Source organism: Pongo pygmaeus, chromosome 16 (assembly GCF_028885625.2).
Source record: "Pongo pygmaeus isolate AG05252 chromosome 16, NHGRI_mPonPyg2-v2.0_pri, whole genome shotgun sequence".
NCBI lineage: Eukaryota > Metazoa > Chordata > Mammalia > Primates > Hominidae > Pongo > Pongo pygmaeus.
In genome coordinates, this window is record NC_072389.2 from 69,145,566 (window position 1) to 69,171,562 (window position 25,997).

General features: G+C 39.4%; 1 protein-coding gene across 18 annotated transcripts in view; it reads right to left on the reverse strand.

The window, feature by feature from the left end:
- Positions 1-25,997, reverse strand: part of HERC1 (HECT and RLD domain containing E3 ubiquitin protein ligase family member 1) — a 311,831-nt gene that overhangs the window by 169,142 nt on the left and 116,692 nt on the right. For all 18 annotated transcript variants that reach the window (XM_063652260.1, XM_063652248.1, XM_063652245.1 and 15 more), the window contains exons 2-4: positions 19,059-20,014; positions 6,524-6,619; positions 597-791 (exon numbers count right to left, since the gene is read on the reverse strand). In XM_063652260.1, the coding sequence (XP_063508330.1) occupies positions 597-791; positions 6,524-6,619; positions 19,059-19,988 (1,221 nt within the window). In that variant the 5' untranslated portion in view covers positions 19,989-20,014. The remainder of the gene's footprint in view (positions 1-596; positions 792-6,523; positions 6,620-19,058; positions 20,015-25,997) is intronic.

The following is a 25,997-nucleotide window of genomic DNA, read 5'->3' on the forward strand; positions in this document are numbered from 1 at the left end:
TGTGGTGAACATAACAGTAAAGTCTGTTGCTATTCTTAACACTTTTTAAAAATCGAGATCCCAATTTAGTTATCTGAAAGTTGGAAATGCTGTCAGGGATACTGGGGACTAAAAATGTATTTTTTATTTATTTATTTATGTATTTATTTTGAGACGGAGGCTCACTCTGTCACCCAGGCTGGAATGCAGTGGCGTGTTCTCGGCTCACTGCAACCTCCACCTCCCAGGTTCAAGCTATTCTTCTGCCTCAGCCTCCCAAGTAGCTGGGACTACAGGCATGCGCCACCATGCCTGGCTAATTTTTGTATTTTTAGTAGAGATGGATTTCACCATATTGGCCAGGCTGGTCTCGAACTCCTGACCTCATGATCCACCTGCCTCAGCCTCCCAAAGTGCTGGGATTACAGGCGTGAGCCACTGCGCCCGGCCAAAATGTATTTTTCTATTAAAATGAAAAAAACTAATGCAGTATATAGATCAGAAATAACCATCGATAATTTTCACTCATTTAAAAAATACTCAATATTATTTAATGCAAATAAGCAAGAATATACACCAGATTATCTACCAGTTTGTAAGCTATTTAGAAAACTTACGGTCTGTGCATCAGAGAAACTAGGAGCCAGTTTGGGTTGCAGTATTTTCTCCTGTGTACCTTCTACCAACTGATGGCTGCTATTGCTCCCCCAAACATAAACCTCACAGGTTTCGGAGACAATGGGAGCATCACCAGTCTGAATGCTATCTGGGCTAGCACATGTTCTCGAATAATCAGAAGCCATTCTGCAAACCTATTAAAAATTTAAAATATGCAACAAATAGTCAAGACAGTTTTAGTCTGGGCATTTTTTATATATATCCTCTGAAATTACTGTTGCCTTTCCTTCCAACACTCTCAAATGCTCAAAGAACCTATTAAATAAAGATAACTAGACTATTTACTCATATGGAATAAACCACTGAAAGACACTAATAAAGTGGCAAAAGTGGGAAAGGGGAGGCACACAATCCTTTAGCTAAACATTTTATTACTGCATACAAAACACTGTAGAAAAACAAAGCTTAAGAAATAAAGTAGAAAAAATCACCATGGATAATCTTAACACCTTAATACAATAAATTTTACCTTTTAAATATATGTCCTTCCAGAATTGTTCATATGCAAATTCTTTAACACAGTCACCACAGAGGATACATAAAAGTGACAAATTGCACAAAAGAGTCATGCAAATCCATGCCTACCTAGTCTTCATGATTGAATAGATAATATTCCATCTAGTAAAAAACATTACAATGTACTCAACCACTTCCCCACCCCCAACTTCTTTTTTAAATAGATGGGGTCTCACTATCTTACACAGACTAGACTCAAATTCCTGGGTTCAAGCAATCCTCCCACCTCAGCCCCCCAAGTAGCTGAGATTACAGGCACGCAAGTAATCATACCTGGCTCCACTTTCCTTTAATAGGGCATTTAGAGTCTATTTATTTGTTATATAGGCCATTTTTAAGGATATAGTTGTTACTATACTTTTTATTACTTCCTTAGTAGAGAACCTCAGAAATGGGACTCAATATTCGAAAAAAGACAATCCTATGATTCTTGAAACATACTATACCAAACTACCTTCCAAAATGGTGCTATTAATACGTCACTAGTAATGTACGAAAGAAGGCTGTTCTAAAAACAGCGAAGGCACAAAGCAATTAACATTCACACATATATCTGAATATATAAAATAAAAATCATGGCTTATTTACCATTTCTGTAGAATATAATGGTAAAGTCTGTTGCCATTCATAAGCCTTTTTAAAAATCCAGGCTGCCTGCCAAAAGCATAGGACCCAGGATGGCCATCCCAGTACCAATTTCACTGAATCCATACTCATAATAAGTATTATGCTTTTAAATTTTTTTGCAAACATGAATGAGGAAAAAGGAAGATGCCCTTATCTTAATTTCACATTTCTTTATTGTTAGCAAAACTAAAATTTTTCCATCTATTTACTATATTTTGTGATGTGAACTTCTGTTCACTTATTTATTAGAACTTAATAGATTTTTAAATTGACTTGTATGAACTCAATACAATAAAGATATTAACTGACTACAGTGACCATCAATTTGTTTTCTGCCTTTTAGTTTTTTGGTTTTGCTGAATCAAGCAAAACAATAAAAGAAATTTAAGAAGTCAACATATTAGTTTGCCAGCACATGAAATGGGAGAGGATAGGGTCATCTTGGTCAGATACTTTAAATAGTATCCAAAACAATAGAATAATATGTGTGTTAGACAAATATTTTCCAGTGAACATGAGGACAGTATCTGAGGACAGCTGTCAGTCCCTAATAAAAGGTCTGGAATTTTGCTGGAGATAAAGGAGGATAGTGGGGCCAAGAGAGTCAGAATCGTTCACCTACAGGTCTATCACAGCCAGTGTGGTGGCTCACGCCTCTTGATACTGGCCAGCCAGGATTCCTTTCCAGAACAAAGCCCCTACACTGAGAAAAACTATTGGGAGCAGAAAAAAAATTGAACTGGATAGGGACAATAGAAAGGAAAGATGGAAAGGAAAGAGAATACCAAGACAAAAGTTGGGAAGGGGCACAAACTGGAAAACCACTTTTTTTAACATTACACACAAAAAAAACAGAGGGAGGGAGTCTATGGAGTTTAAAAAGCCATCTTAAATCTCACCTCATTCTAAGAGTTCAGGAAAACTAATCCTACGCAGAAATAAGCAACAGAAAAGTATTGAGGTCAAATCCCATATGAAGTTATTATAAAGTTGCAGTGAGCCAAGATCATGCCACTGTACTCCAGCCCGGGCAGCAGAGACACCATCCCCCTCCCACCCCAAAAAAAAAAAAGACACAAAGGAAAAACAGAAATCTGAATTACAAACCCTCAAAAATGAGGTAACATAACTCAAGAATTAGAAATAAGAGAAAAAAATCATTTTGGAACTGAAAACTAAACTAGAAGAAACCCAAAAGTAAATAAATACAGTAGATAATGCCCTAAGAGTAATGAAAGACAAAAAGCATTTTTAGAAATTAAAAAATTTAAAAAAGTATTCAAGAAAAACTGACAAATATTAAAATCAGGCAAAGACCCAACATGCACATAATAGAAATCCCTAAAGAATAGAACCCAATCAAAGGAATAAAAATAAGAAACTGTAATTTAGGGACATTTTCCTGAAATAAAAAAGATTTGAAACTACATATTGAATTATCACATCTCTAAGAATATCAACCCAGAATGAATAATATCAAGACATATTCTATAGTAAAATTACTGATCTTTAAAGGGAAAAAAAAATCCTTTGGGCTTCTCAGCAAATATGCATGGCTCACATAGGAAAGAAAATCAGATTACCTTTGGACTTTGACAGTAACAGTTTATGCCAGAAAAGAATGGAGTAACATATTTAAGATAGACAAGAAGAAAAGAAAATGTGAACTAAAGAAAAGATGAACTAAAGAATATTATCAACACTGACATTCAAGAATAAAGAGCCCAGCAATTATCAACATGCAAAAACTCAAATCTTGTTCTGATGAGTCTTTATTAAGAAATCTACTAGAGAATGACCCTCAAACTATCAAAAAGAATAGACATTGACACAGAGACTAGTACTGAGCATTAAATATGTAATCATTTGTAGAACTAATACTAAATGAAGGTTAAAACACAGAGACAGGCTGGGCGCCATGGCTCACATCTGTAATACCAGTACTTTTGGGAGCCCGAGGTAGAAGGATCGCTTGAGCTAAGGAGTTTAAGACCAGTCTGGGCAACCATAGCAATACCTCATCTCTACTAAAAATAAAAAAAAAATTAGCCAGGTGTGATGGCACATGGCCTGTAGTCCCAGCTACTTGGGAGGCTGAGGCTGGAAGATCACTTGAGCCCAGGAGATAGAAGCTGCAGGGCACTATGATCACACCACTGCACAATCTAGCCTGGGCAACAGAGCAAGACTGTGTCAAAAAAAAAAAATGCAGAGAGTATGTAATAACTATATGCCCTATATACATGTAACACAATTATTAAAAAACAGGGAAAGCATACTTTAGAAATTATTTTTTTCAGTAATCATACAGCAGTAGTTATTTGTCTAATTTTAGTACTGCTGTTTATGTGTATATGTGTGTAACATGTAATTAAAACAAATGAGTAATAATGGCATATTCTAATTCTCATCCTTGTATCTTTGGGAATCAACAATCTTAGTTTAAAAGGAAGAAGATATAAATGTAAGGGTTAAGTAAAAATTCTATAGCTGTGAATTTGAAAGTATCAGTATGAACTCATTAGGTATCTTAGCTTTAAATACACATGTATACACATCCTAGCTCTGTCTACTATAAATATAAAAGCCTAGAAATAAGACCAACTCAGTAGCAGTAAGCATTTCTAGCACCCTGATTGTGGTCTTGAAATATCATTTTCCAATAAAAGAAACCAGGACTTTTTTCAGAAAACTAGCCAGATGATTCCAGATTGGGGGAAAGAAATGTGTAAGATCAGCCAGAAACAATGAAACATATCAGAAAGCAAGGAGGCTATAAAAGATTATTAGGCTTATGTTAAAATAACTTAGGAACCACCCTGAAGAGACTAATAGCCAAAAATGAAACAATATGACCTTCACTGCAGATAATAATTCAATGTGCTGAAAGTCAAATAGGCTTAAATCTGTGGGTTCATAATGATTTATTTTTTATTTATTTATTTATTGAAATGAAGTTTCGCTCTTATTTCCCAGGCTGGAGCGCAGTGGCATGATCTGGACTGACTGCAACCTCCGCCTCCAGGTTCAAGCAATCTCCTGCCTCAGCCTCCTGAGTAGCTGGGATTACAGACGTCTGCCACCCCACCCGGCTAATTTTTTGTATTTTTAATAGAGACGAGATTTCACCATATTGGCCAGGCTAGTCTCGAACTCCTGACCTCAGGTAATCCACCCGCCTCGGCCTCCCAAAGTGCTGGGATTACAGGCGTGAGCCACTACGCCCAGCCCATGATATTTTTTAAATGAAGTTAACTGGCCAAGTTTGGAGGATGGTAGGAGGACAATTCATTAAATTGAAAACTGGTAAATAAAGAGCAGATAGAAAGAATCAAGCATTTATTCTGCTCTTCCTATATAAACCATAGCAGAGTAATCAGTCAATAAGGGAATCTCTTCATAAAAATATTGCAACTAATTGTTGGGAAAAAGCTGAGTGTTGGGAGGGAAACTGAGGCAGGGCTTGCCTAATCTCCTCTCGAATGTGTCTAGACTTGCTGGCTCCTTGCTTCTAGCTCTCCTAGGCTCCTATTCCCATTATCTCAAGTAGCAGAACATGTTCCATATAAATGCTACACCATCACAGCTGTAGACCATGCACCTGCCCTTTTGACCTCCACATTCTCACCACCTATTTCTTTGTTGGATTACCAATAAATACTGTGGGCTCCCAGAGCTCAGGGCCTTTGTGGGCTCCACAATAGCGATGGCCTCCTGGTGTCCCACCTTTCTCTCTCAAACTGTCTTTTTCTCAATCCTTTGACTCCACCGGACTTTGTCACCCCCACGACCTGGTGTTGGGTCTGATCACCCCAACACTAATAAAAAGAAATGATAGAATTAGAATATCATATTTTTGCAACCAAGCACAAATGAATTAATAGTCATTAAGCATCAAGGGCTGCTAATACCACAAAGAGAGACAACCAGATGGAACCTAATGGAAGAACACAACATGTATATAGCCTTGCTAAATACATAACACCTGAGACTGATCAAGCCTCTGGATCCAGCTGCCAATTTATAGGAAATACAGAGAATAAAGAAACGTATGGAACTGCATCATGAGTAATCTATCAGCAAAACCCAGACTGTGGGAAATGCTACAGCCTACAAAACCTAGATTCCTGAACAAACATATTGAAGGAAAAGAAAAATGGAGGAGAGAACCTAGAGATTAAAATATTTAAAAGACTTTCCTTTTTTTTTTTTTTTAATGGGCAAGACTATAGTGTCTAAGGATGCACATCTGGTTGACAGAACTATAAAGAAATGCAAGGAAGTGGTCAAAGTCACAATAGTGGTTACTCTGGGGAGGAGAAAAGAGGTTATGACAAGGCTGTGAAAGGCCTTCTGCAATGACTAAGAAAATTCTCTCTTTACCTAGGTACATATTAGAAGGGTATTTATTTTATAATAATTCATTAAGCAATATATGTGTACATTTTTCTATGTGTTTTACTTGACACAAAATTTTTTCAATTAAAGTTACCAGCACATAATTCAAAAATCAAAATAAATGAAAGGGTATACATTGAAAAGTATGTCTCCTACTCACCCCACCCCCACCCTAGATACCCCAGTTCCTCTCTCTAGAGGTAACAACTGGTGCCACTTCCTTTTGTAGCTTTTCCAGAGAAAATGGATTATTTTTAAGGGATAAATACATGCCATAGCATTTTAACACAAAGTTTTTAATACAAAAGCCATGATTATTACATACCTCTTCAAAGAGACATAATGCTGCCTCGTAAAGGGAGCACAAGCCATCCGATGTTCTGGTTGGTTCTCTCCACTGACTCCGATCAGCAGATGAACCCTATAATTAAAACATTGTGGGACACAGTGTAGGAAGGGGAGAGACATATGCATTAAAATTACTTAAACAGTCTACAAAAACAACACCTATTTGAAGACCTGTTTATATAATTATGTGCACTGAAACCAAATCCTAACATTAGGTCATGAAACTAACTTTTGCAAGGAAGTTTTATTAAACGAGGTGGCTACCGCATCACATGATAAATTAAGTGCCAATCCCTCACTGATTACCTTATTAAAAAGTGATTTATTCCAAGGGACACAGGGCTCTAGAAACAATCAAGGAAGTGGAATTTTGCCAGTTACACACTCTTTGGGTGACCAGTATCCAGAAAATGTGGTCTCAGGAAACACTCCCCATGGGTATATTGCCCACCTGACAGAATATAGCCAGCTTTAGTAATGACTTGACCAAAGCAGCAGAAAGTCTGTCCCTCCCTTCTTAGTTTCACCACAATCAAGGTCCCAGTGTTACAATGTTACAACCCCTACCACCAGGTATGTCACGGGACCATCAAGTGATGGTCAGGCAGTGGTTAACTGTCTCTCTAAACAATAACTGATTGCAGCCAGCACCAGGGAAAGGCAGTCTCCCAACAAACAGAAAAAAACCTGAAACTTGTGATCAGCAACTTGCTAATAAGATCTCAGGAGCTGGGTGAGTGGGATCAAGCATGCACATTAAGAGGCAAAATGGAGGAGTTTAACTGGTATATGACCTTCTAGGGACATTCAACGGGTAAGGGAAGAACACCTCAAGTGAGCATGAGTACAACTCTGGTAAACATACTGCGCATGCTCCCCTCTCAAGGGCTGGCAGGCCACTGTGCATGTGAATAGCCCACCCCAAGGGAAGAAACACAAGACCCGGGAAGTATGCTAACATATAAAAGCCTAAGTCAAAAGTCAACCTGGGCACTTGATCTCTCAAGTCACCTGCTTGGCCCTCTTCCAAGTGTACTTCACTTCTTTTCCTTCCTGCTCTAAAGCTTTTTAAATAAACTTACACTCCTGCTCTAAAATTTGCCTGTCTCTTTATGCCCCTCAGTCGAATTCTTTTTCTGAGGAGGCAAGAATTAAGGTTGCTGCAGGTTCATAAGGATTTGCCACTGCTAACACCAGGAAGTCAGTTCATCCTTTTCCTAGCACAGCTGAGGAATCACAGCACCTCTCTGAGACTTACTCTCCACAATAGGACCCAATGGGAGAAATCATTATCTCATTAAAAAATGATAGGACACGCACGGTGGCTCATGTCTGTAATCCCAGCACTTTGGGAGGAGGAGACAGGCAGATCATTTGAGCTCAGGAGTTCAAGACCAGCCTGGCCAACATGGCAAAACCCTGTCGTCTCTACTAAAAATACAAAACATTAGCCAGGTGTGGGGGCACATGCCTGTAATTCTAGCTACTCGAGAGGCTAAGGCAGGAGGATCACTCGAACCCAGGAGGCGGAGGTTGCAGTGAGCCAAAATCACGCCACTGCATTTCAGCCTGGGCAACAGAGTGAGACTCTGTCTCAAAAAAAAAGACAAATCAGAAAGTGAACTCAATATCCATTGTCCCTCAAATTTCCATATCCTTAAGTCTTTAGAGCACAAATGTCAAATTCTTTCTATAATTTATCCATCATATAATTGTGAAATTTTCATCAGTGGCTTTATTTCAAAGGATACTATATTGTAAAAATAATTGTATTCTAAATTATCTCTTAGCAGATACACCACAGAAAAGTATATCCTCTACAGGGGAAGAAAAATTGACTTAGATGACCCACAAGATCTCATCCAACTCTAAGATTCTCTGATTTTCAAATCAGGCTATTTTAAGTAACATGATTCCGAAATAATAATTAAAAAATGAATATTTTGGACCAAGTACAAAATTCCAATCAACGTCTTCAAATGCCCACAGTATTTATACCTAACTCTAATGTTTTTTTTTTTTTTTTGAGACGTTGTCTCACTCTGTCGCCCAGGCTGGAGTGCACTGGCACAACCTCGGCTCACTGCAACCTCCACCTCCCGGGTTCAAGTGATTCTTGTGCCTCAGCCTCCTAGTAGCTGGGATTACAAGCCTGCACAACCACGCCCAGCTAATTTTTGTATTTTTAGTAGAGATGGGTTTTGCCATGTTGGCCAGGCTGCTCTCGAACCCCTGACCTCAGGTGATCTGCCCGCCTCAGCCTCCCAAAGTGCTGGGATTACAGGCGTGAGCCACCATGCCCAGCCTAACCCTATTTTTTAAAATATTTATTTATTTGTGGATTTATTTATTTATTTCTGAGACAGGGTCTTGCTCTGTTGCCAAGACTGGAATTCAGTGGCAAAGATTATTGCTGTGAAAAGGAAATAAAAACTGGAGACTCCAATTCACCCTGACGAAAGAAAAAAATTAAGCTGAAGGCTGACTTATGCAGGAAGCTGCCTTTTCCTTTTGTTCCGAAGCAGATAGCTACAGATGAAAGGGTGAATATCCTCACAGGTAACTACTCTATGTTCACCTTATCTTATATAAAATGCCTATCTACTGAGTGCCAGAGAAATACATAATTCCACTATTCTGCTCCTTTTCTCTTGCAATTTGTGGATTCAGTAATGTGACCATACCCTCCTTTGTTCCCCTCCAGCCTGCTTACCCCCTTTAAGTAGTGAAGCCCTCAATATCACCTTTGGAGAAAGGCACAGATCTGTGTAAACCAAAAATAAAATTCAAAGGCCCCCAGCAACCATCTGAATGGACTCCCTCCTATGGGAGGGCATTCTAAAATTTAACCTGAAGAACTGATTAGGCCAGGACGGGAAGTGGGAGATCGGACATGCCTCTTTATATCCATCCAGCGTTAACATCAACACAGACCTTAAGTCTAAAAAGAAACATTTACAGTCTATTCTCTCTAAGCCTGCTACTTGGAGGCTTCATCTGCATGATAAAACCTACCTCTCCCACAACCCCTTATTGTAACCCACACATTCCTTTCTACTAACTCTTTCAACGAACGGCCAATCAGAATATGCTTAAATCTACCTATGACCTGGAAGCCCCCCGGCCTCGAGTTATCCCATCCTTTCAGATCAAACCAATAAGATCTTACATGTACTGATTGATATATTATGTCTCCCTAAAATGTATAAAAGCAAGCTGTACCCCAACCGCCTTGGGTACCTGCCACCAGGATTTCCTGAGGCTGTCACAGGCATGTCCTTAACCTTGGCAAAATAAACTTTATTTTTTTGAGACAATTTCGCTCTTGTCACCCAGGCTGGAGTGCAATGGCTTTCTAAACTGATAGAGAAAGATCAATTTCTTGTCTCAGACACTTCTTGGTTTACACTCATCTCCCAGGCATTGTCCTTAACCTTGACAAAATAAACCTAAATTGATTTGCGACCTGTCTCAGATAGTTTTTGGTTTACATAACTCACTATAGCCTCAACCTCCCAGGCTCAAGTGATCCTCCCACCTCAGGATCTATTAACAAAGCTTATTATTAAGGCTTATTAACTATTAATAAATATTAAAATGTATTTATACTATTAATATAATCATATAGGTCAAACATTAACTTCATCAATATTAATCCGACTAATTAATTTGATTAATACTATTTATGTTATATTACATTATATATTAGTAATTAATTAAAATTAATATCATTAAAAGCACATTGGCCAGGCACAGTGGCTCACACCTGTAATCCCAGCATTTTGGGAGGCTGAGGTGGGCAGATCACTTGAGGTCAGGAGTTCGAGACCAGCCTGGCCAACATGGTAAAACCTTGTCTCTACTAAAAATACAAAAACTCTCAAGGTATGGTGGCATGTGCCTGTAATCCTAGCTACTTGAGAGGCTGAGGCACGAAAATCACTTGAACCCAGGAGGCGGAGGTTGCAGATCGCACCACTGCACTCCAGCCTAGGTGACAGAATGAGACTCCGTCTCAAAATAAAAAACAGCACATTAATAAAGCTTATTAACTATTAACGAAGCTTAGAATTTTTTAAGTTTCGTAATACACTAAAGGTTAGGGTTTTTTTTGTTTTTTTGTTTTGTTTTGTTTTTAAGACGGAGCTTCGCTCTTGTTGCCCAGGCTGGAGTGCAATGGCACGATTTCGGCTCACTATAACCTCCACCTCCCAGGTTCAAGTGATTATCCTGCCTCAGTCTCCCAAGTAGCTGGGATTACAGGCATGAGCCACCATGCCCAGCTAATTTTGTATTTTTAGCAGAGACGAGGTTTCTCCATGTTGGTTCAGGCTGGTCTCAAACTCCCGACCCTAGGTGATCTGCCCACCTGGGCCTCCCAAAGTGCTGGGATTACAGGCATGAGCCACCATGCCCAGCCTACACTAAAGTTTTATAGGTTTTTCATTTGTTTTTTTTAAGATGGAGTCTTGCTCTGTTGCCCAGGCTGGAGTGCAGTGGCACAGTCTCGGCTCACTGCAACCTCCACCTCCCGGGTTTAAGCAATTCTCCTGCCTCAGCCTCCCAAGTAGCTGGATTACAAGTGCACGCCACCACGCTCAGCTAATTTTTTTGTATTTTTAGTAGAGACAGGGTTTCACCATGTTGGCCACACTGGTCTCGAACTACTGACCTCAGGCAATCCACTCGCCTGGGCCTCCCAAAGTGCTGGGATTACAGGCATGAGCCACCACGCCTGGCCTATAGGTTTTAGGTTGCTCTATATATTCATCTGTCCTCTTTCTATTCCATCAGGTAAATAAAACAACGGTGAAATTTTCATCAATCTGTATCTACTGGGCAGATAAACAATAAATAATACTTCTAAATAAAAACAGCAAATATCCCCAGCACTTCGGGAGGCCGAGGCGGGTAGATCATCTGAGGTCAGGAGTTAGAGACCAGCCTGACCATGGTGAAACCCCATCTCTACCAAAAATACAAAAAATTAGCTGGGCGTGGTGGCGGGCACCTGTAGTCCCGGCTACTGGGGAGGCTGGGGCAGGAGAATCACTTGAACCCAGGAGGCGGAGGTTGCAGTCAGCCGAGATCGCCCCACTGCACTCCAGGCTGGGAAACAAGAGCGAGGCTCCGTCTCAAAAACAAAACAAAACAGCAAATATCTTGCTACCCTCAAATCAATGAAATGTCAATCACTTTGGAGAGTTCTCCGAAGAGCTGAGTATTACATGGCAGAACTTTTTTGCCATCTAACAAGTTCCCCCTCTGCCATCAAAAGCTGCTATGATGAAGTCCATGTGAATGACTTTCACACCACTCTCCTCACCCCAGCAACGCTGCAGAGACGTTTAATCTTCAGTCTCTTCATATAGCTTCCTTTTCTCCAAGATCTTTATAAATCTACTATGTAAAGCTTCCTGTTGTCATAGTCTCTGTTATCGCCCCACCGCATTAATAATCATTATTCTTCATTATTCTCTTCAGCTGTTCCAAATCTCTCACTTCTCAGATAGCTTTCAATAACTATGATAGCTAATCAGAGCCTTCCAATCATAGCACATTGCTCATCGTCTTCAGATCTCTGATTCTATTTGACTGTTTCTCTTATTGCTGGGTCATCTATTAACCTGCTGCTGCCAAGTCAGTTTTTCTTTTTAATTATTTAGGATGTTGCTTCGCAAATTTCAGTGTTGACACGAATTACCTGGTGATCTTGTTAAAATACAGATCCTAATCAGTAAGTATAGAAGAAGCCTAAGATTCTGCATTTCTAACAAATGTAGGTGATGCCAATGCTATTGTCTGTGGCTCACACTTTGAGTAGTAAGGCTTCAGAGTCCAGACTCAGGTACGGAATCATACCGGAAGCTAAGTGTTTAAAAGTAACTAGTCCCTAGACATACAATGTGTTGCTACACCAACAAATACTTGGTTGCAACATCTCCAAATTCCCTAGTTAGCTGTGAAGCATTTCTGAGAAAAAATGCAATTGTGATCTGTGGCTTCGTTAACTAAAAGCCAACTCTAGTGATCACCAAAACAAAAACAGATAAGGAGTAGGCTGATGCACCTTTCTAGGAGCTGGCACCAGCGCCATCATGATCCCTCTTTTATGCCTTTCTACAGTATGGAGAAAAATGTTGAAAACAGCATAAAGTTTTTAGTGATAAACTTGGGTTTAAATCTAGGCTCCATCACTTACTGGCTCTTACTGAAAGGGTCTCATCCTGAGATGGGAATGATGCCCACAACATTTAGAGCTGTTACATAATTAACTGAAATTATGTGTAAAACATGCTTAGCACAGTTCCCACTACATAGTAAGATCTCAAAACTGAGAGCAATAATTATTATTTTGCATTATGTATATATATATATTGAGAAGGAAGAGAAAATACCGGGAGCCTTTAATAAATTACTGCCAAATTTAACAATACCAAACCAACAAAATATCCTACAAACACTGTAATGACTGTTGTTAATTTCTTCCCAAAAAAGTCAGTATTTAAGGATAAGTCTACTCCAGCTTCAGTCAGTTACGATTAAAGACACACCTAAAACTCATTCTACAGAGGCCGGGCACAGTGGTTCACGCCTGTAATCCCAGCACTTTGGGAGGCCTATGCAGGTGGATCACCTGAGGTCAGGAGTTCAAAACCAGCCTGGCCAACATGGCAAAACCCCGTCTCTATTAAAAAATACAAAAATCAGCCAGGTGTGGTGGCGGGCACCTGTAACCCCAGCTACTCATGAGGCTGAGGCAGGGACAACTGCTTGAACCTGGGAGGCGGGAGCTGCAGTCAGCCGAGATCTTGCCACTACACTCCAGACTGGGTGACAGAGTGAGACTGTTTCCAAAAAAAAACATGGCTAAAGCTGGGCATTTTTAGAGAAAATAAATTTTGAAAAATATAGCCCATTAAATGTATAACTCCATTTGTTCGCATTCTCAACATGATAGAAAGTTCAATGGTCCAAAAATAAAGTTGAAATTAAAATAAATTTTAGGGCCAGGTGTGGTGGCTCATGACTGTAATCCCAGCACTTTGGGAGGCTGAGGCAAGCAGATCACCTGAGGTCAGGAGTTCGAGACCAGCGTGGCCAACATGGTGAAACCCCATCCCTACTAAAAATACAAAAATTAGCTGGGCGTGGTGGTGCACGTCTGTAGTCCCAGCTACTCAGGAGTCTGAGGCAGGAGGACTGCTTGAACCTCAGAGGCTGAGGTTGCAGTGAGCCGAGATCACACCATTGCACTCCAGCCTGGGCAACAAGAACTAAACTTCGTCTCAAAAAAAATAAATAAACCAGGCGCGGTGGCTCACGCCTGTAATCTCAGCACTTTGGGAGACCGAGGCAGGCAGATCATCTGAGGTCAGGAGTTCGAGACCAGCCTGGCCAACATGGTGAAGCACCATCTCTACTAAAAATATAAAAAAATTAGCCGAGCATGGTGGCAGGCACCTGTAATCCCAGCTACTTGGGAAGCTGAGGCAGGAGAATCACTTGAACCTAGGAGGTGGAAGTTGCAGTGAGCCAAGATTATGCCACTGCACTCCAGCCTGGGCATCAGAGCGAGACTCTCTGTCTTAAAAAATAAATAAAATAAATGTTTTTGTTTCACAGGTCTTTAGTTACCTTCCTCTTATCTACCATACAAAATAACAATTTTTCCCCCTCACATTTGTCTGCTTAAGATATTCAAAGACATAAGATTAGATGGAGTACATTTCCTTCCACTCTGGCTGTTTTTACTCAAAATTGCTTCAATAACTCCACATTGCATATGGGATCAAGTCCCCAAAGCCTATAGCATGGGATACAGGGCCCTGCCTAGCTTGCAGCCTCAATCTCATCTCATTCCATTCCATACATCCTGGGGCTTGCTCTCCCACACCTCAATCGCTTTGTGAGCCCCTCATTTGAAAACTTCTCCAGCTCCCCTGACACACACACCTCACAATTGCTGGAAAAATCCTCCTACTTTTCAACTAACTTCAGGGATACTTCCTCCATAAGACATTTTCTGTCCCTCTGCCTCCCGCCCTCTTCTTTCATCCCATCATCTCCTCCCAGTACAGACTTCTACTATAGCCCATTATCATTAATTTGAAATGTCTGTGCATCCCTTCATCTCCTCCCAGTACAGACTTCTACTATAGTCCATTATCATTAATTTGAAATGTCTGTGCATCCCTCTTTCATCACACTGTGGGCTGTCTAAAGACACGGTGCTACAAAGCTTATTCATCTTTTTAACCCAGTGCCTAGCAGTATCTGGCATACTATGCGCAGTAAACACCTAGTGGCATCAAAGGCGAATGGCGTACATATGGTTATTTTTTATAATTTGAAGATGTACACTGAGATTACTTCCCTATTCTCATATAAGTTAATGAATATATTGTGTGTTCCCACCAAACTGATTACATATGTGTGGGCAGCAGAGATTAAGAATCACACAAGTAAATATAATTTACAGATTGAACTTATTTTTGTTAGGTCTTGTACCAGATACTCAATAGATGGTTATGTGCCTCTCCCTCTAACTTATAGCTTGGAGATAAGTTCTGGCCCAGTTACCCAAGGATAGAGAAATTCAAGACGGGGAGGATCAGGTCAGGTTGGGGTCTAGTGTATCAGAAGAGACTCTACAAATTTCCTAGTTCTCAGACAACAGTAAAGTGTAAGAAACATGGGTTCTAGGCTGGGCACAGTGGCTCACGCCTGTAATCTCAGCACTGTGGGAGGCCGAGGCAGGTAGATCACCTGAGGTTAGGAGTTCGAGACCAGCCTGGCCAACATGGTGAAACCTCGTCTCTACTAAAAATACAAAAATTAGCCAGACATGGTAGCGAGTGCCTGTAAATCCAGCTACTGGGGAGGCTGAGGCACGAGAATAGCTTGAACCCAGGAGGCGGAGGTTGCAGTGAGCCAAGTTCACACCACTGCACTCCAGCCTGGGTGGCAGAGCAAGACTCTACCTCAAAAAAAAAAAAAAAGAAAAGAAAAGAAACACAGGTTCTGGAAACCAAAAGCATCAGATACTGTCACTGACTGTGCAAGAAGAAATAACAAATATATAATTCAGTTTAATAACCATTCCTTTCCCCTAAAACCAATCTGAGATTTAATTAAAATTCAATCTAATGTAGGCCTGAGGTGGCTTTGAGAGAGCTAAATTAAGTCAAACACATATTCTTCCCCAGGATAGATCCAGAATTCTGAGAAAAGCAATCTAGTTTTGTTGTTTTGTTGTTGTTGTTGTTGTTTTTGAGACAGTCTTGGTCTGTCACCCAGGCTGGAGTGCAATGGCACGATCTCAGCTCACTACAACCTCCACCTCCCAGGTTCAAGCGATTCTCCCTGCCTCAGCCTCCCGAGTAGCTGGGATTACAGGCACTTGCCACCACACCCAGCTAATTTTTTTATTTTTAATAGAGACAGGGTTTCACCATGTCGGCCAGGCTTGTCTCAAAACTCCTGACCTCAGGTGATCTGCCCGCCTCGGCCTCCCAAAGTGCTGGGATGACAGGTGTAAGCCACCACGCCTGGCCAGCAATCTAGTTTTTTAGAGGCATCTCTGTCCCAATAAGGAGCTATATTATAGGGTATGGCCTTAGAGAGGAAGGAGGGAGGCACCTCCCTGACTAGTGAATTTGCTATTTTGTCTGGGAATGAGAGGCCAAGTAGAAAGAAAACTGGAAATCCAGCAGTTAAAAAAAAAAATTATTTTAGATCTACTTTAAGGTAGGCCTTCATGGAAACCCCGTCTCTACTAAAAATACAAAAACAAAATTAGCTGGGCATGGTGGCAGGTGCCTGTAGTCCCAGTTACTTGGGAGGCTAAGGCAGGAGAATCACTTGAACCCAGGAGGTGGAGGTTGCAGTGAGCCAAGATCACGCCACCGCACTCCAGCCTGGGCGACAAGAGTAAAACTCCGTCTCAAAAAAAAAAAAAAAAGGGAAAAAGGAAAAATATTTAAACTATCCAGTCAATTATCAAATATGCATACAAGCCTAGACAATGAGGCTAAATGGACACTGAGGAAAGAAATCTATTTTCTGGGGTACCCTCTTCCCATTAAGGAGCAATATTGTAGAATAAGGCCTTAGAAGGTAAGATCCTCGAGGAAGAGGCTTCTGCCTCAAGGTAACTAGCATTTTGTTCAAACACACCATTGGCAACCATTTAATCACATAACTATATCGTGCAATGATTAATATCTTTTTTGTAACAAAGGTAATGCAAAATAAATAGCCCGTAAAATAAGGAATTAAGTGACTTCTTACAGAAATATTAACATGTGACCATAAATACATTATTTTATTTATATATTAGATACATTATTTTAGGTCAATAAATCACTTTACAGACTTGAAAGGAGTATAACCTAAGAGGATGTTACCAGAAAGTATTAAGAATCAGAAAACAAAGTTAGAAAAGCATGTGCAAGTGAGAGGATTTGAATATTGAATAAGAAAACACAAAGAGGCCTACACGCCTCCCACAGCTGGTCCCTAAAGCCCTTCCTAATTATTACATCATTGCATCCCTGGGCACCTCAAGTGAAGAGCACAGAACCCATGACAACATTCCATAACCCAAACAAAGCACGGCATGCTTTTCTTATTTATTTTTATGTAACAGTAAGAAATTCAAATTTTCATAGATCTTATGATCTAAAATCCCCAAGTACTTACCTATGATAAAACTGTAAAAAATGACCCAATATTTACCATTTAGTTCATAAATGCAAAAAGTAAAGTAGGTGAAAACTTAAATGTCCCTGGTTTGAAAATAAATTCAACATAACTGGTTTTTATGAGACACTCCTGTCCAAAAGCTTTCTACTTGTTGGGGGTAGGGGGAGACTTGAAATATACATATATCATTTATAAGTGACATTTTTAGTTATTTTAACTAAATAGATTTGTTGGTTGACATCTGGTAACAAAGGATACTGAAAAGACTAATCAATGTAGGCTGGGTGCGGTGGCTCACACCTGTAATCCCAGCAGTTTGGGAAGCCAAGGTGGGCAGATCACCTGAGGTCAGGAGTTCCAGACCAGCTATGGCCAACATGGTGAAACCCGGCTCTACTAAAAGTATAAAAATTAGCCAGGCATGGTAGTGCACGCCTGTAATCCCAGCTACTCGGGAGGCTGAGGCAGGAGAATCGCTTGAACCCAGGAGGCAGAGGTTGCAGTGAGCAGAGATCACACCACTGTACTCCCGCCTGGGCAACAGAGCTAGACTCCGTCTCAAAAAAAAAAAAAAAAAAAAAAAGACTTGATCAGTGTAACCTAATGAAAATTAAGTCAGCTTTTAAGTGTTTGAGTCTTAATATTTTAAATTTGTATTTTATTTTTTATTTTATTTTATTTTTGAGACAGATTCTTGCTCTGTTGCCCAGAAGTGCTATGGCACGATCTCTGCTCACTGCAACCTCCGTCTCCTGGGTTCAAGCGATTCTCCTGCCTCAGCCTCCCAAGTAGCTAGGATTACAGTCACGCACCACCACACCTGGATAATTTTTGTATTTTTAGTAGAGACGGGGTTTCACCATGCTGGCCAGGCTGGTTTCGAACTCCTGGCCTCAAGTGATCCACCCTCCTCAGCTTCCCAAAGTGCTAGGAATACAGGCATGAGACACCACACCCAGCCTAAATTTGTATTTTAACATTTGAATTTTTATTCTTTGTTTTCACAAAGGTATATTTCAGTCTTACAAATTCTTGAAAGTGATTATACTACACTATTTTATTGTTTATTCTTTAATATAGTATCCAAGGTTATGACAGTCAAATAATTAATTTCCTCTGACAACATGCTCTTCACAGATCTTTCCTTAGCTCATCACTTCCCTTCATTCTGGTCTCTAATGTCACAACTCAGAGAGTCATTCCCTGACCACATTAACTAAAACAGCAACTTTTCACCTCCCAACCTCTGTCCTAAGTCTACCAGTCTCTATTCCCTTTCCCTCTTTTATTTTTCTTCTTAGAAATTTTCACTACCTGATATTATATATTTATTATCTGACTCCTCTACTAGGCTGTTAGCTCCATGGGGGCAGAAACTGTATCCTCAAGGCTGTTGCCCCAAGGCCTAGAATAGTACTTCGCATATAGTAAATGTTTAATATAAATTGGGAAAGATGAAAATCAGAGGGTTTTTTTTCTAAAGACCTACTGATCACTAGCCAAAATCTCTCATTTTTCATAAGTTTGCTAAAACACAAAGTTAGATGAATTTCCCTAGTTCACATGAGAATCCACAAAGCTAAAACTATAAACCTGACTCCTGATGCAGTAGTCTTAACACTGTACCAACCACATATTATCAATATGCATAAAAGTTTCTTCACTCCAAGTATACGAAATATTTAATTAACTCAAAAATCACCAAAAGTCTCAAATCATTCACTATTACCACCAATTCATTAAAAACTGCATTGACTTTCCCAAAAACTATTATGAACTTTAAAGTTGAGATTTATAGTACATACCAAAGAACGCCTCATCTGCATTAATATGGTCATAAAGCAGTCAAAGCTGATCATTCCTTCCTGGCTTGAGAGTAGTTTGCTTTTCTCCATGGTGTGTACAACTGCCGAAGCCCCCAAAGCCATTTCTATCCATTCAAGAAGATATCGCAATGAGCCTCGTTGAGCTGCCAAACCAAGCAGCAACTCAGAAGCTAATCTACGACCTAAAGTGTCTGCCCCAGAATTAGGAATAGTGACTCCTTTAAGAAATGTTGTTACTTGCGATAAGCAGTCCAAGCCCATAGGAGGAATCTTGCTTTCATTTGCTAATGATAATGGTGGCAAAGAGCTCACAACTTCAATTGCAGTATGGATGACATCGTTGCAAAGACTGAGACCAGGTCCTGACACAGGCATCATCCAACTTTGTCTGAGAAGCGCAAATAATAAACTTAGACCAGTTCGAACACCCATTTCTATAAGTGCATCAGTGCTTGACCGGGGGCGTTCACTAACAGAATGGACATCTGCTGAACCAGAACTGCTCTCCGGAGAATGCTGCTGCTGCTTCACCTTGCCTTTGTCATGGTATTTATTAGAAAGTGCATAAAAGACACGCTGGAGTACAAGCAGTCGTTTTCTAAGTGCCCCAGCAAATGGGGAATCTGAACATACCATCTTTGCCAATGCTAGCTGGCTGCTAAGAAGGGCATCCAAATAGTGGTCCTGCTCATCACTTGAAAGAGACTCACGTTCAAAGTCTGGCAACTGTGGTCCTTTGAGGCATAAAACTTGTTGGGGCAAAGGTACTACTTCCTTATTGCTAACCAGTTTAGAATACAGAACAGCAACTCCCTCTCTTGTAGCAATAGATTCACTGTCCTCTGTAATCCAGGAGCTGTTCAAGTGTTCAAGCCATTTCAGCTTCACTGGTGGAATCATAGTTGCCATGTTGATTTATCCTTCAGCCATTAGTCCTGCAAAGGGAGAAGAGAAAACAGTCAAAAACATACAGAGGACTCATAAAATGTTTCTAAAATTTCATCTTACATTACAATTAATGATTTCAAACTGGTGAAATGCAGCCGGGTGCGGTGGCTCACGCCTGTAATCCCAACACTTTGGGAGGCCGAAGTGGGCAGATCACTTGAGGCCAGGAGTTCAAGACGAGCCTGGCCAACATGATGAAACCCCATCTCTACTAAAAATACAAAAATTAGCCAGGCATGGTGGCACATACCTCTAGTCCCAGCTACTTGGGAGGCTGAGGCAGGAGAATTGCTTGAACCTGGGAGGCGGAGGTTGCAGTGAGCCAAGATCACGCCACTGCACTCCAGCCTGGGTGACAGAGTGAGACTCCGTCTCAAAAAAAAAAAGTTTATTTTAAAAAACACTAATTTCTTCAGATGTACCTTTTCCATTCAGTTCTGATTCCACTATCAGTATAACAGTGGGTTCTACATGCTGATGACTCCCAACTTTTTATCTCCAACCCGGGCCTTCTCCCTAAATCCAAATTCATATACACAATTGCCTACTTGGCCCCTCCACATGGCTATCTAACAGTTTTGGTTATGGTTGGATATCTCAAAATTAACATATCCAAAACTGAGCTCCTAATCTACCAGTACCACCACCCCAACCAAACCTGTCCCTCCTGTAGACTTCTTTCTTTCAATAAATGGTAACTCCATCCTTCTAGTTCCCTGAGCCAAAAACTTTGGGACTCATAATTGTAGAATGGAACACCCACTTTGGAAAGGTGGCTGGCAGTTTCTCATAAAACGAAACGCATATCTAACCCTATGACCCAACAATTCCTCTTCTAAAGATTTATCCAAAAGAAAACATAAGTCCATAAAAATACTTCAATCAAAATAGTGGTTGCCTCTAGAGGGTGACACCATGAACTGACTGTGAGGAGCATGAGGACACTTCTTGAGATAATATTCTATGTCTCAATACTGGTGTGGAATACACAGATTGCGCATTTGTTAAAACCTAGTGGGCTGGGCACGGTGGCTCACGCCTGTAATCCTAACAACTCAGGGACGCCAAGGCAGGAGGACTGCTTGAGCTCAGGAGTTTGAGGCCAGCCTGGACAACATAGTGAGATCTCGTCTCTACATAAAAAAATAAAAATAAAAAAACTCAGTGAAAGTGCACTTGAGATTTTTACATTTCATTGCATGTAAATTTTGCCTCAACAAATACTGAATAATGATATGCAAGCTGAAGTATATTTGAGGGAAGTAAACAGACATCTGTAATTTATTTTGAAATGCATCAGAAATAAGACACATTGACATATATTTTTTATATACACACAAAATTTTTAATTACAAAATATTGCAGGGAAGGTGTCTCTCAAGCAAGTCCTCAGAATGTCACTTATAATAGCTGGTAATAGAGAAAAACCTCAATCACTGAAGGGAATTTAATTTTCATGACATAGGCAGATCTTCAAGAAAGCACTCCAACGATAAAGATCCCAGACTACAGTAATTAAAAGGAGTTTCTTATATCTCATTATGCCCTGGTAAATTCTAAATATAAAATCTGATGACACTTGCCTTCACAAGTTTATGATTACTATGCTTAATTCATCTTCCTAAGATACTTGTAAAGTATGCACTTTAGAGGGGGGAAAATCATGATCCTCCATCCCACCCTGACTTCATTTGGTATTAAACACCAGCATTGTGCAGAGGACATAAAAGTGCCTTATTTACCTCCATCCCTTCCCACATAAGCCATATGTAATTTTGCTGTTTTAAATTTGGCCAGTTTGATAGCTGTAGAGGGATATGTTGTTACTCTAATTTGTATTTCCCTGATTACTAATAAATCTGAACATCTTATGTTTGTTGGTCATCTGGATATGTTCTTCTGGGAAATACTTATTCATGCATTCTCCTATTTTGTTATCTTGTCAACTTGTAAAAGTTTTTTGTATTTTATCACAGTCGGTCCTCAACATTGCAAATATTTCTTCTAAATCTATCTTTTACATACACACACATCTTTTATTTTATAGCTTCTGTTTTCCATTCTTGGTCAAAAGAGTATCCCTGCCCCACTCTCACACCCAGATTCCACATGAATTCTAGATTATATAGGTAATCACCTATACAAAAGCACCTTGATATTCTTGAGAGATTTTTAAAAAAACACCTGAGTCTTTAGTCCATCTGGAATTAAAATAAATTGTACATTTATCTGGAAGTTTAAAACACTCTATATAGGACAAGCTGAGTCCAATTTTATTGTTTCCAGGTAGAAGGCTAGTTATGCCACTACCATTTATTAAGTAATCCAAGACTTCTACATAGTTGAAGACAATGGCAGCTGCATAGCTATCTGCCCAAAATTTAAGAAAAACAAGAAGGAAAAATTAAATTCTATACCAAACCACACCTGTAGCATAACTTGAAGATACAGAATGCCAAAATTGCAAATAATTGTAAATAAAAAAGACAAAAAGTCAACCAATCCAGGGTACATGCCTTCACCTCCATCCAGCCACAAGGCTTTGTGGCAAGCAAAGGCAGACTAAGAAAAACTGCAGGAAAGACAGAGGAGAAAGGCTAGTGAAGGGGGCTAAAAATGATTTGGAGTGACTCCCAGAGAGATTAAATCCACACCATATCTGAAAACACTGGAAAAGTATCTGGGCAGATCAGAGCACAGACTACAGGGAAGAGATTTCAAAGTACATTTAATTTAAAGCAGAAGGCACGGTTTAAAAGATCAGGTGCAATTAAAAAAGACAAGTGTTAAATAAGCATTTGTTGAAATGCAGAGGAAAGAAAAAGCAAAAAGGAAGAGAGAAGCATGCTTTAAGAACTGAGTGGTGAAGGGTAAAAGAAGAAAAAGGGGAAATATTTAGTGTCCTGCAAGGCAAAATAGACCCATAAAATTGAAGACAGAACACTTTCCTCAAGTAAAACAAACAAAATTTCTGCTATTGTATTTGGACTTTGCTATATTGACTGAAGAGAATGCAATTAAATTAAGAATATTATAAAATACTCAATACCACAAAAATGAACATGAGAAAACTCAAGTGCATACAGAGCTATTGCAGAAAGCAAAACAAAATTAAATTTTACACTTATCAATTGAGGGAAATTCCCTGATAACAACAAAGCAAAGGAAAGTGTAAGTTAACAATCCAAACAAAATTAAATAAACTGAAACATATGATGATGTGAAAAATCCTGAATCAAAAATCCAAAAACTGAAAGCAGAAATAGACAAAAAGAAAGAAAAAGAAGAAAAGGAAAGGAAGAAAGAAAAGGAAAGAGGTAAGTGAACTCAGGAAAGAAATATGAAGAAAAAGGCAAAATTATCCCAGCAATGAAGAATGAATTATAAAAGTGTTCAAGGAAGAGTAGACTCAATGACATAAAGAAAAATAAAAAGGGTCAGAGAGAAATAATTGGAAAAAGATAAGAAAAAAGAATAATATTCATATTATTGGATTACGTGAGGAAGAAAAACACAAAACAAAAACAGAGCTGGTTTTATAGCTACAATGCAAGAAAACTTTCTAAAATAGAAAAAATATCTGAATCAATATACAAGGTACTTGAGAAAATTAACCCAGACAATCAACTCCAAGAAATAGCCTAGTAAAACTATTATATTTCAAAGATAAAGATAAAATCCTAAAGACCTCCGAGCAAAGAGATGAAATTACTTTAAAAAGCAAAAGAATTAGCCAGGCATTATTTTAAAACAAAATAGCACAGCCACAGCTTTTATAAAGCAAAAACTACACGAGATACAAGGAAACATAAATAGAAACACTAATAACATGAGACATGAATATACCACTCTTAGTACAAGACGGATCAAGTGAACAAAAATAAGAAAACAGAAGATCTAAACAACAAAATAATTCACTTTTCCACTAATAGGATCTATTTCTGGATTCTCTATTCCGGTCCACTTGTCTATTCTTACAACAGTGACTTGATTACAATAGCCTTATAAATGTATAAATGTTCTGATGACTGGTAAGGCAAGTCCCAAAAGTTTAAGATGATTTTATTCAGGCCAGGCACGGTGGCTCACGCCTGTAATCCCAGCACTTTTGGAGGTCGAGGTGGGCGGATCACGAGGTCAAGAGATGGAGACAATCCTTGCCAACATGGTGAAACCCCATCTCTAATAAAAATACAAAAATTAGCCAGTCATGGTGGTGCGCGCCTGTAGTCCTACTCGGGAGGGAAAGGCAGGAGAATCGCTCGAACCTGGGAGGTGGAGGTTGCAGTGAGCCGAGATCACACGACTGCACTCCAGCCTGGCGACAGAGGGAGACTCCGTCTCAAAAAAAAAAAAAAAAAAAAATTATTTTATTCAATTATATGCCATCCCTTCCAACACACTATTGAGGTTCCAATCTGAATTGCATTAGATTTATATACTTTCAGAAAATAGACATTTTTATGAAATTTGTTCATCCAAGGACAAAGTGTGCCTTTCTATTTGTTCCTATCCTATTTTAGATTTTCTTCATATAAATCCTGTGCTTTTCTGTTGATTCTTAAGTATTTTTGATTTTGTGATTACTATGAATGGAATTTCCTCATTTCCATTTCTGGTTAATTACTGCTGTCTAGTAATCTCGGTAAATCCATATATTTTCCAAAATTATACAAAGATAGAACAAGAAATGAATCAAAGAAACAGAGGCCATCTAACAACAGGAAATAAAGGAAGAAAACAAGCAAGTATTAAAAAGGTAAAACAGAAGGCCGGGCGCGGTGGCTCATGCCTGTAATCCCAGCACTTTGGGAGGTCGAGGCGGGTGGATCACAAGGTCAGGAGACTGAGACCATCCTGGCTAACACAGTGAAACCCCATTTCTACTAAAAATACAAAAAAATTAGCCAGGCGTGGTGGCGGGCACCTGTAGTCCCAGCTACTCGGGAGGCTGAGGCAGGAGAATGGTGTGAACCCGGGAGGCGGAGGTTACGGTGAGCCAAGATCGTGCCACTGCACTCCAGCCTGGGCAATACAATGAAACTCCGTTTCAAAAAAAAAAAAAAAAAAGGTAAAACAGAGACTAAAGGTTAGCTGTAAGACCGAGCACAGCTACTACATCAACATCTGTAAAATTCACCTATTAAAACCAAAAGACAAAGCCTGATGTGAAATAATAATAACCTATATGCTAACTGAACAAAACATATATGAAAGTAGTTATGGCCCAAAATTTATAATCTCTGCTATAAATTAAATGTATATAACTATAAATCTAATAAGTAAATCATTTTTTAAATGTATATCCTATCTATAAGTGATGGATCTAAAACAAGTGATTTCAAAATGTTAAAGATAAAATGTAGGGTAATGATATAACAAACAAATGCAAACAAAAAAGTATCATCTGTTAGGTAATAAATGGGACAAAAAGGGTTACTTGGTAATGATGAACAGTATAATCACTAATAAAACTGTCACAAACCTTTACTACAAGCAGAGTTATAAAACAGTGAAGCGGAAACCACAGAAAATATAGGAAGAATGGTAACCACAGTAATAGAGACTTAAATACAGCCATACCTCATTTATTGCACTTGATTTTACTGTGCTGTACAGATACTGCATCTTTTTTACAAATTGAAGGTTTATGACAACCCTGATTTGAGCAAGTGTATTGGTGCCATTTTTCCAAAAGTATGTGTTCACTTCATGTATCTGTGTCACATTTTGGTAATTCTTACAATATTTCAAACTTTTCATTATTATTATAACTGTTATGGTAACCTGTAATCAGTAAGCTTTGATTGTTACTATTGTAATTGTTTGGGGGTGCCACAAAGCACACCCATGTAAGACAGCAAACTTAATCGATAAATTGTACGTGTTCTGACTGCTCCACCAACCAACCATTCCCCAGTCTCCCTACCCTTGGGACTCCCTATTGCCTAAGACACAACATTGAAATTA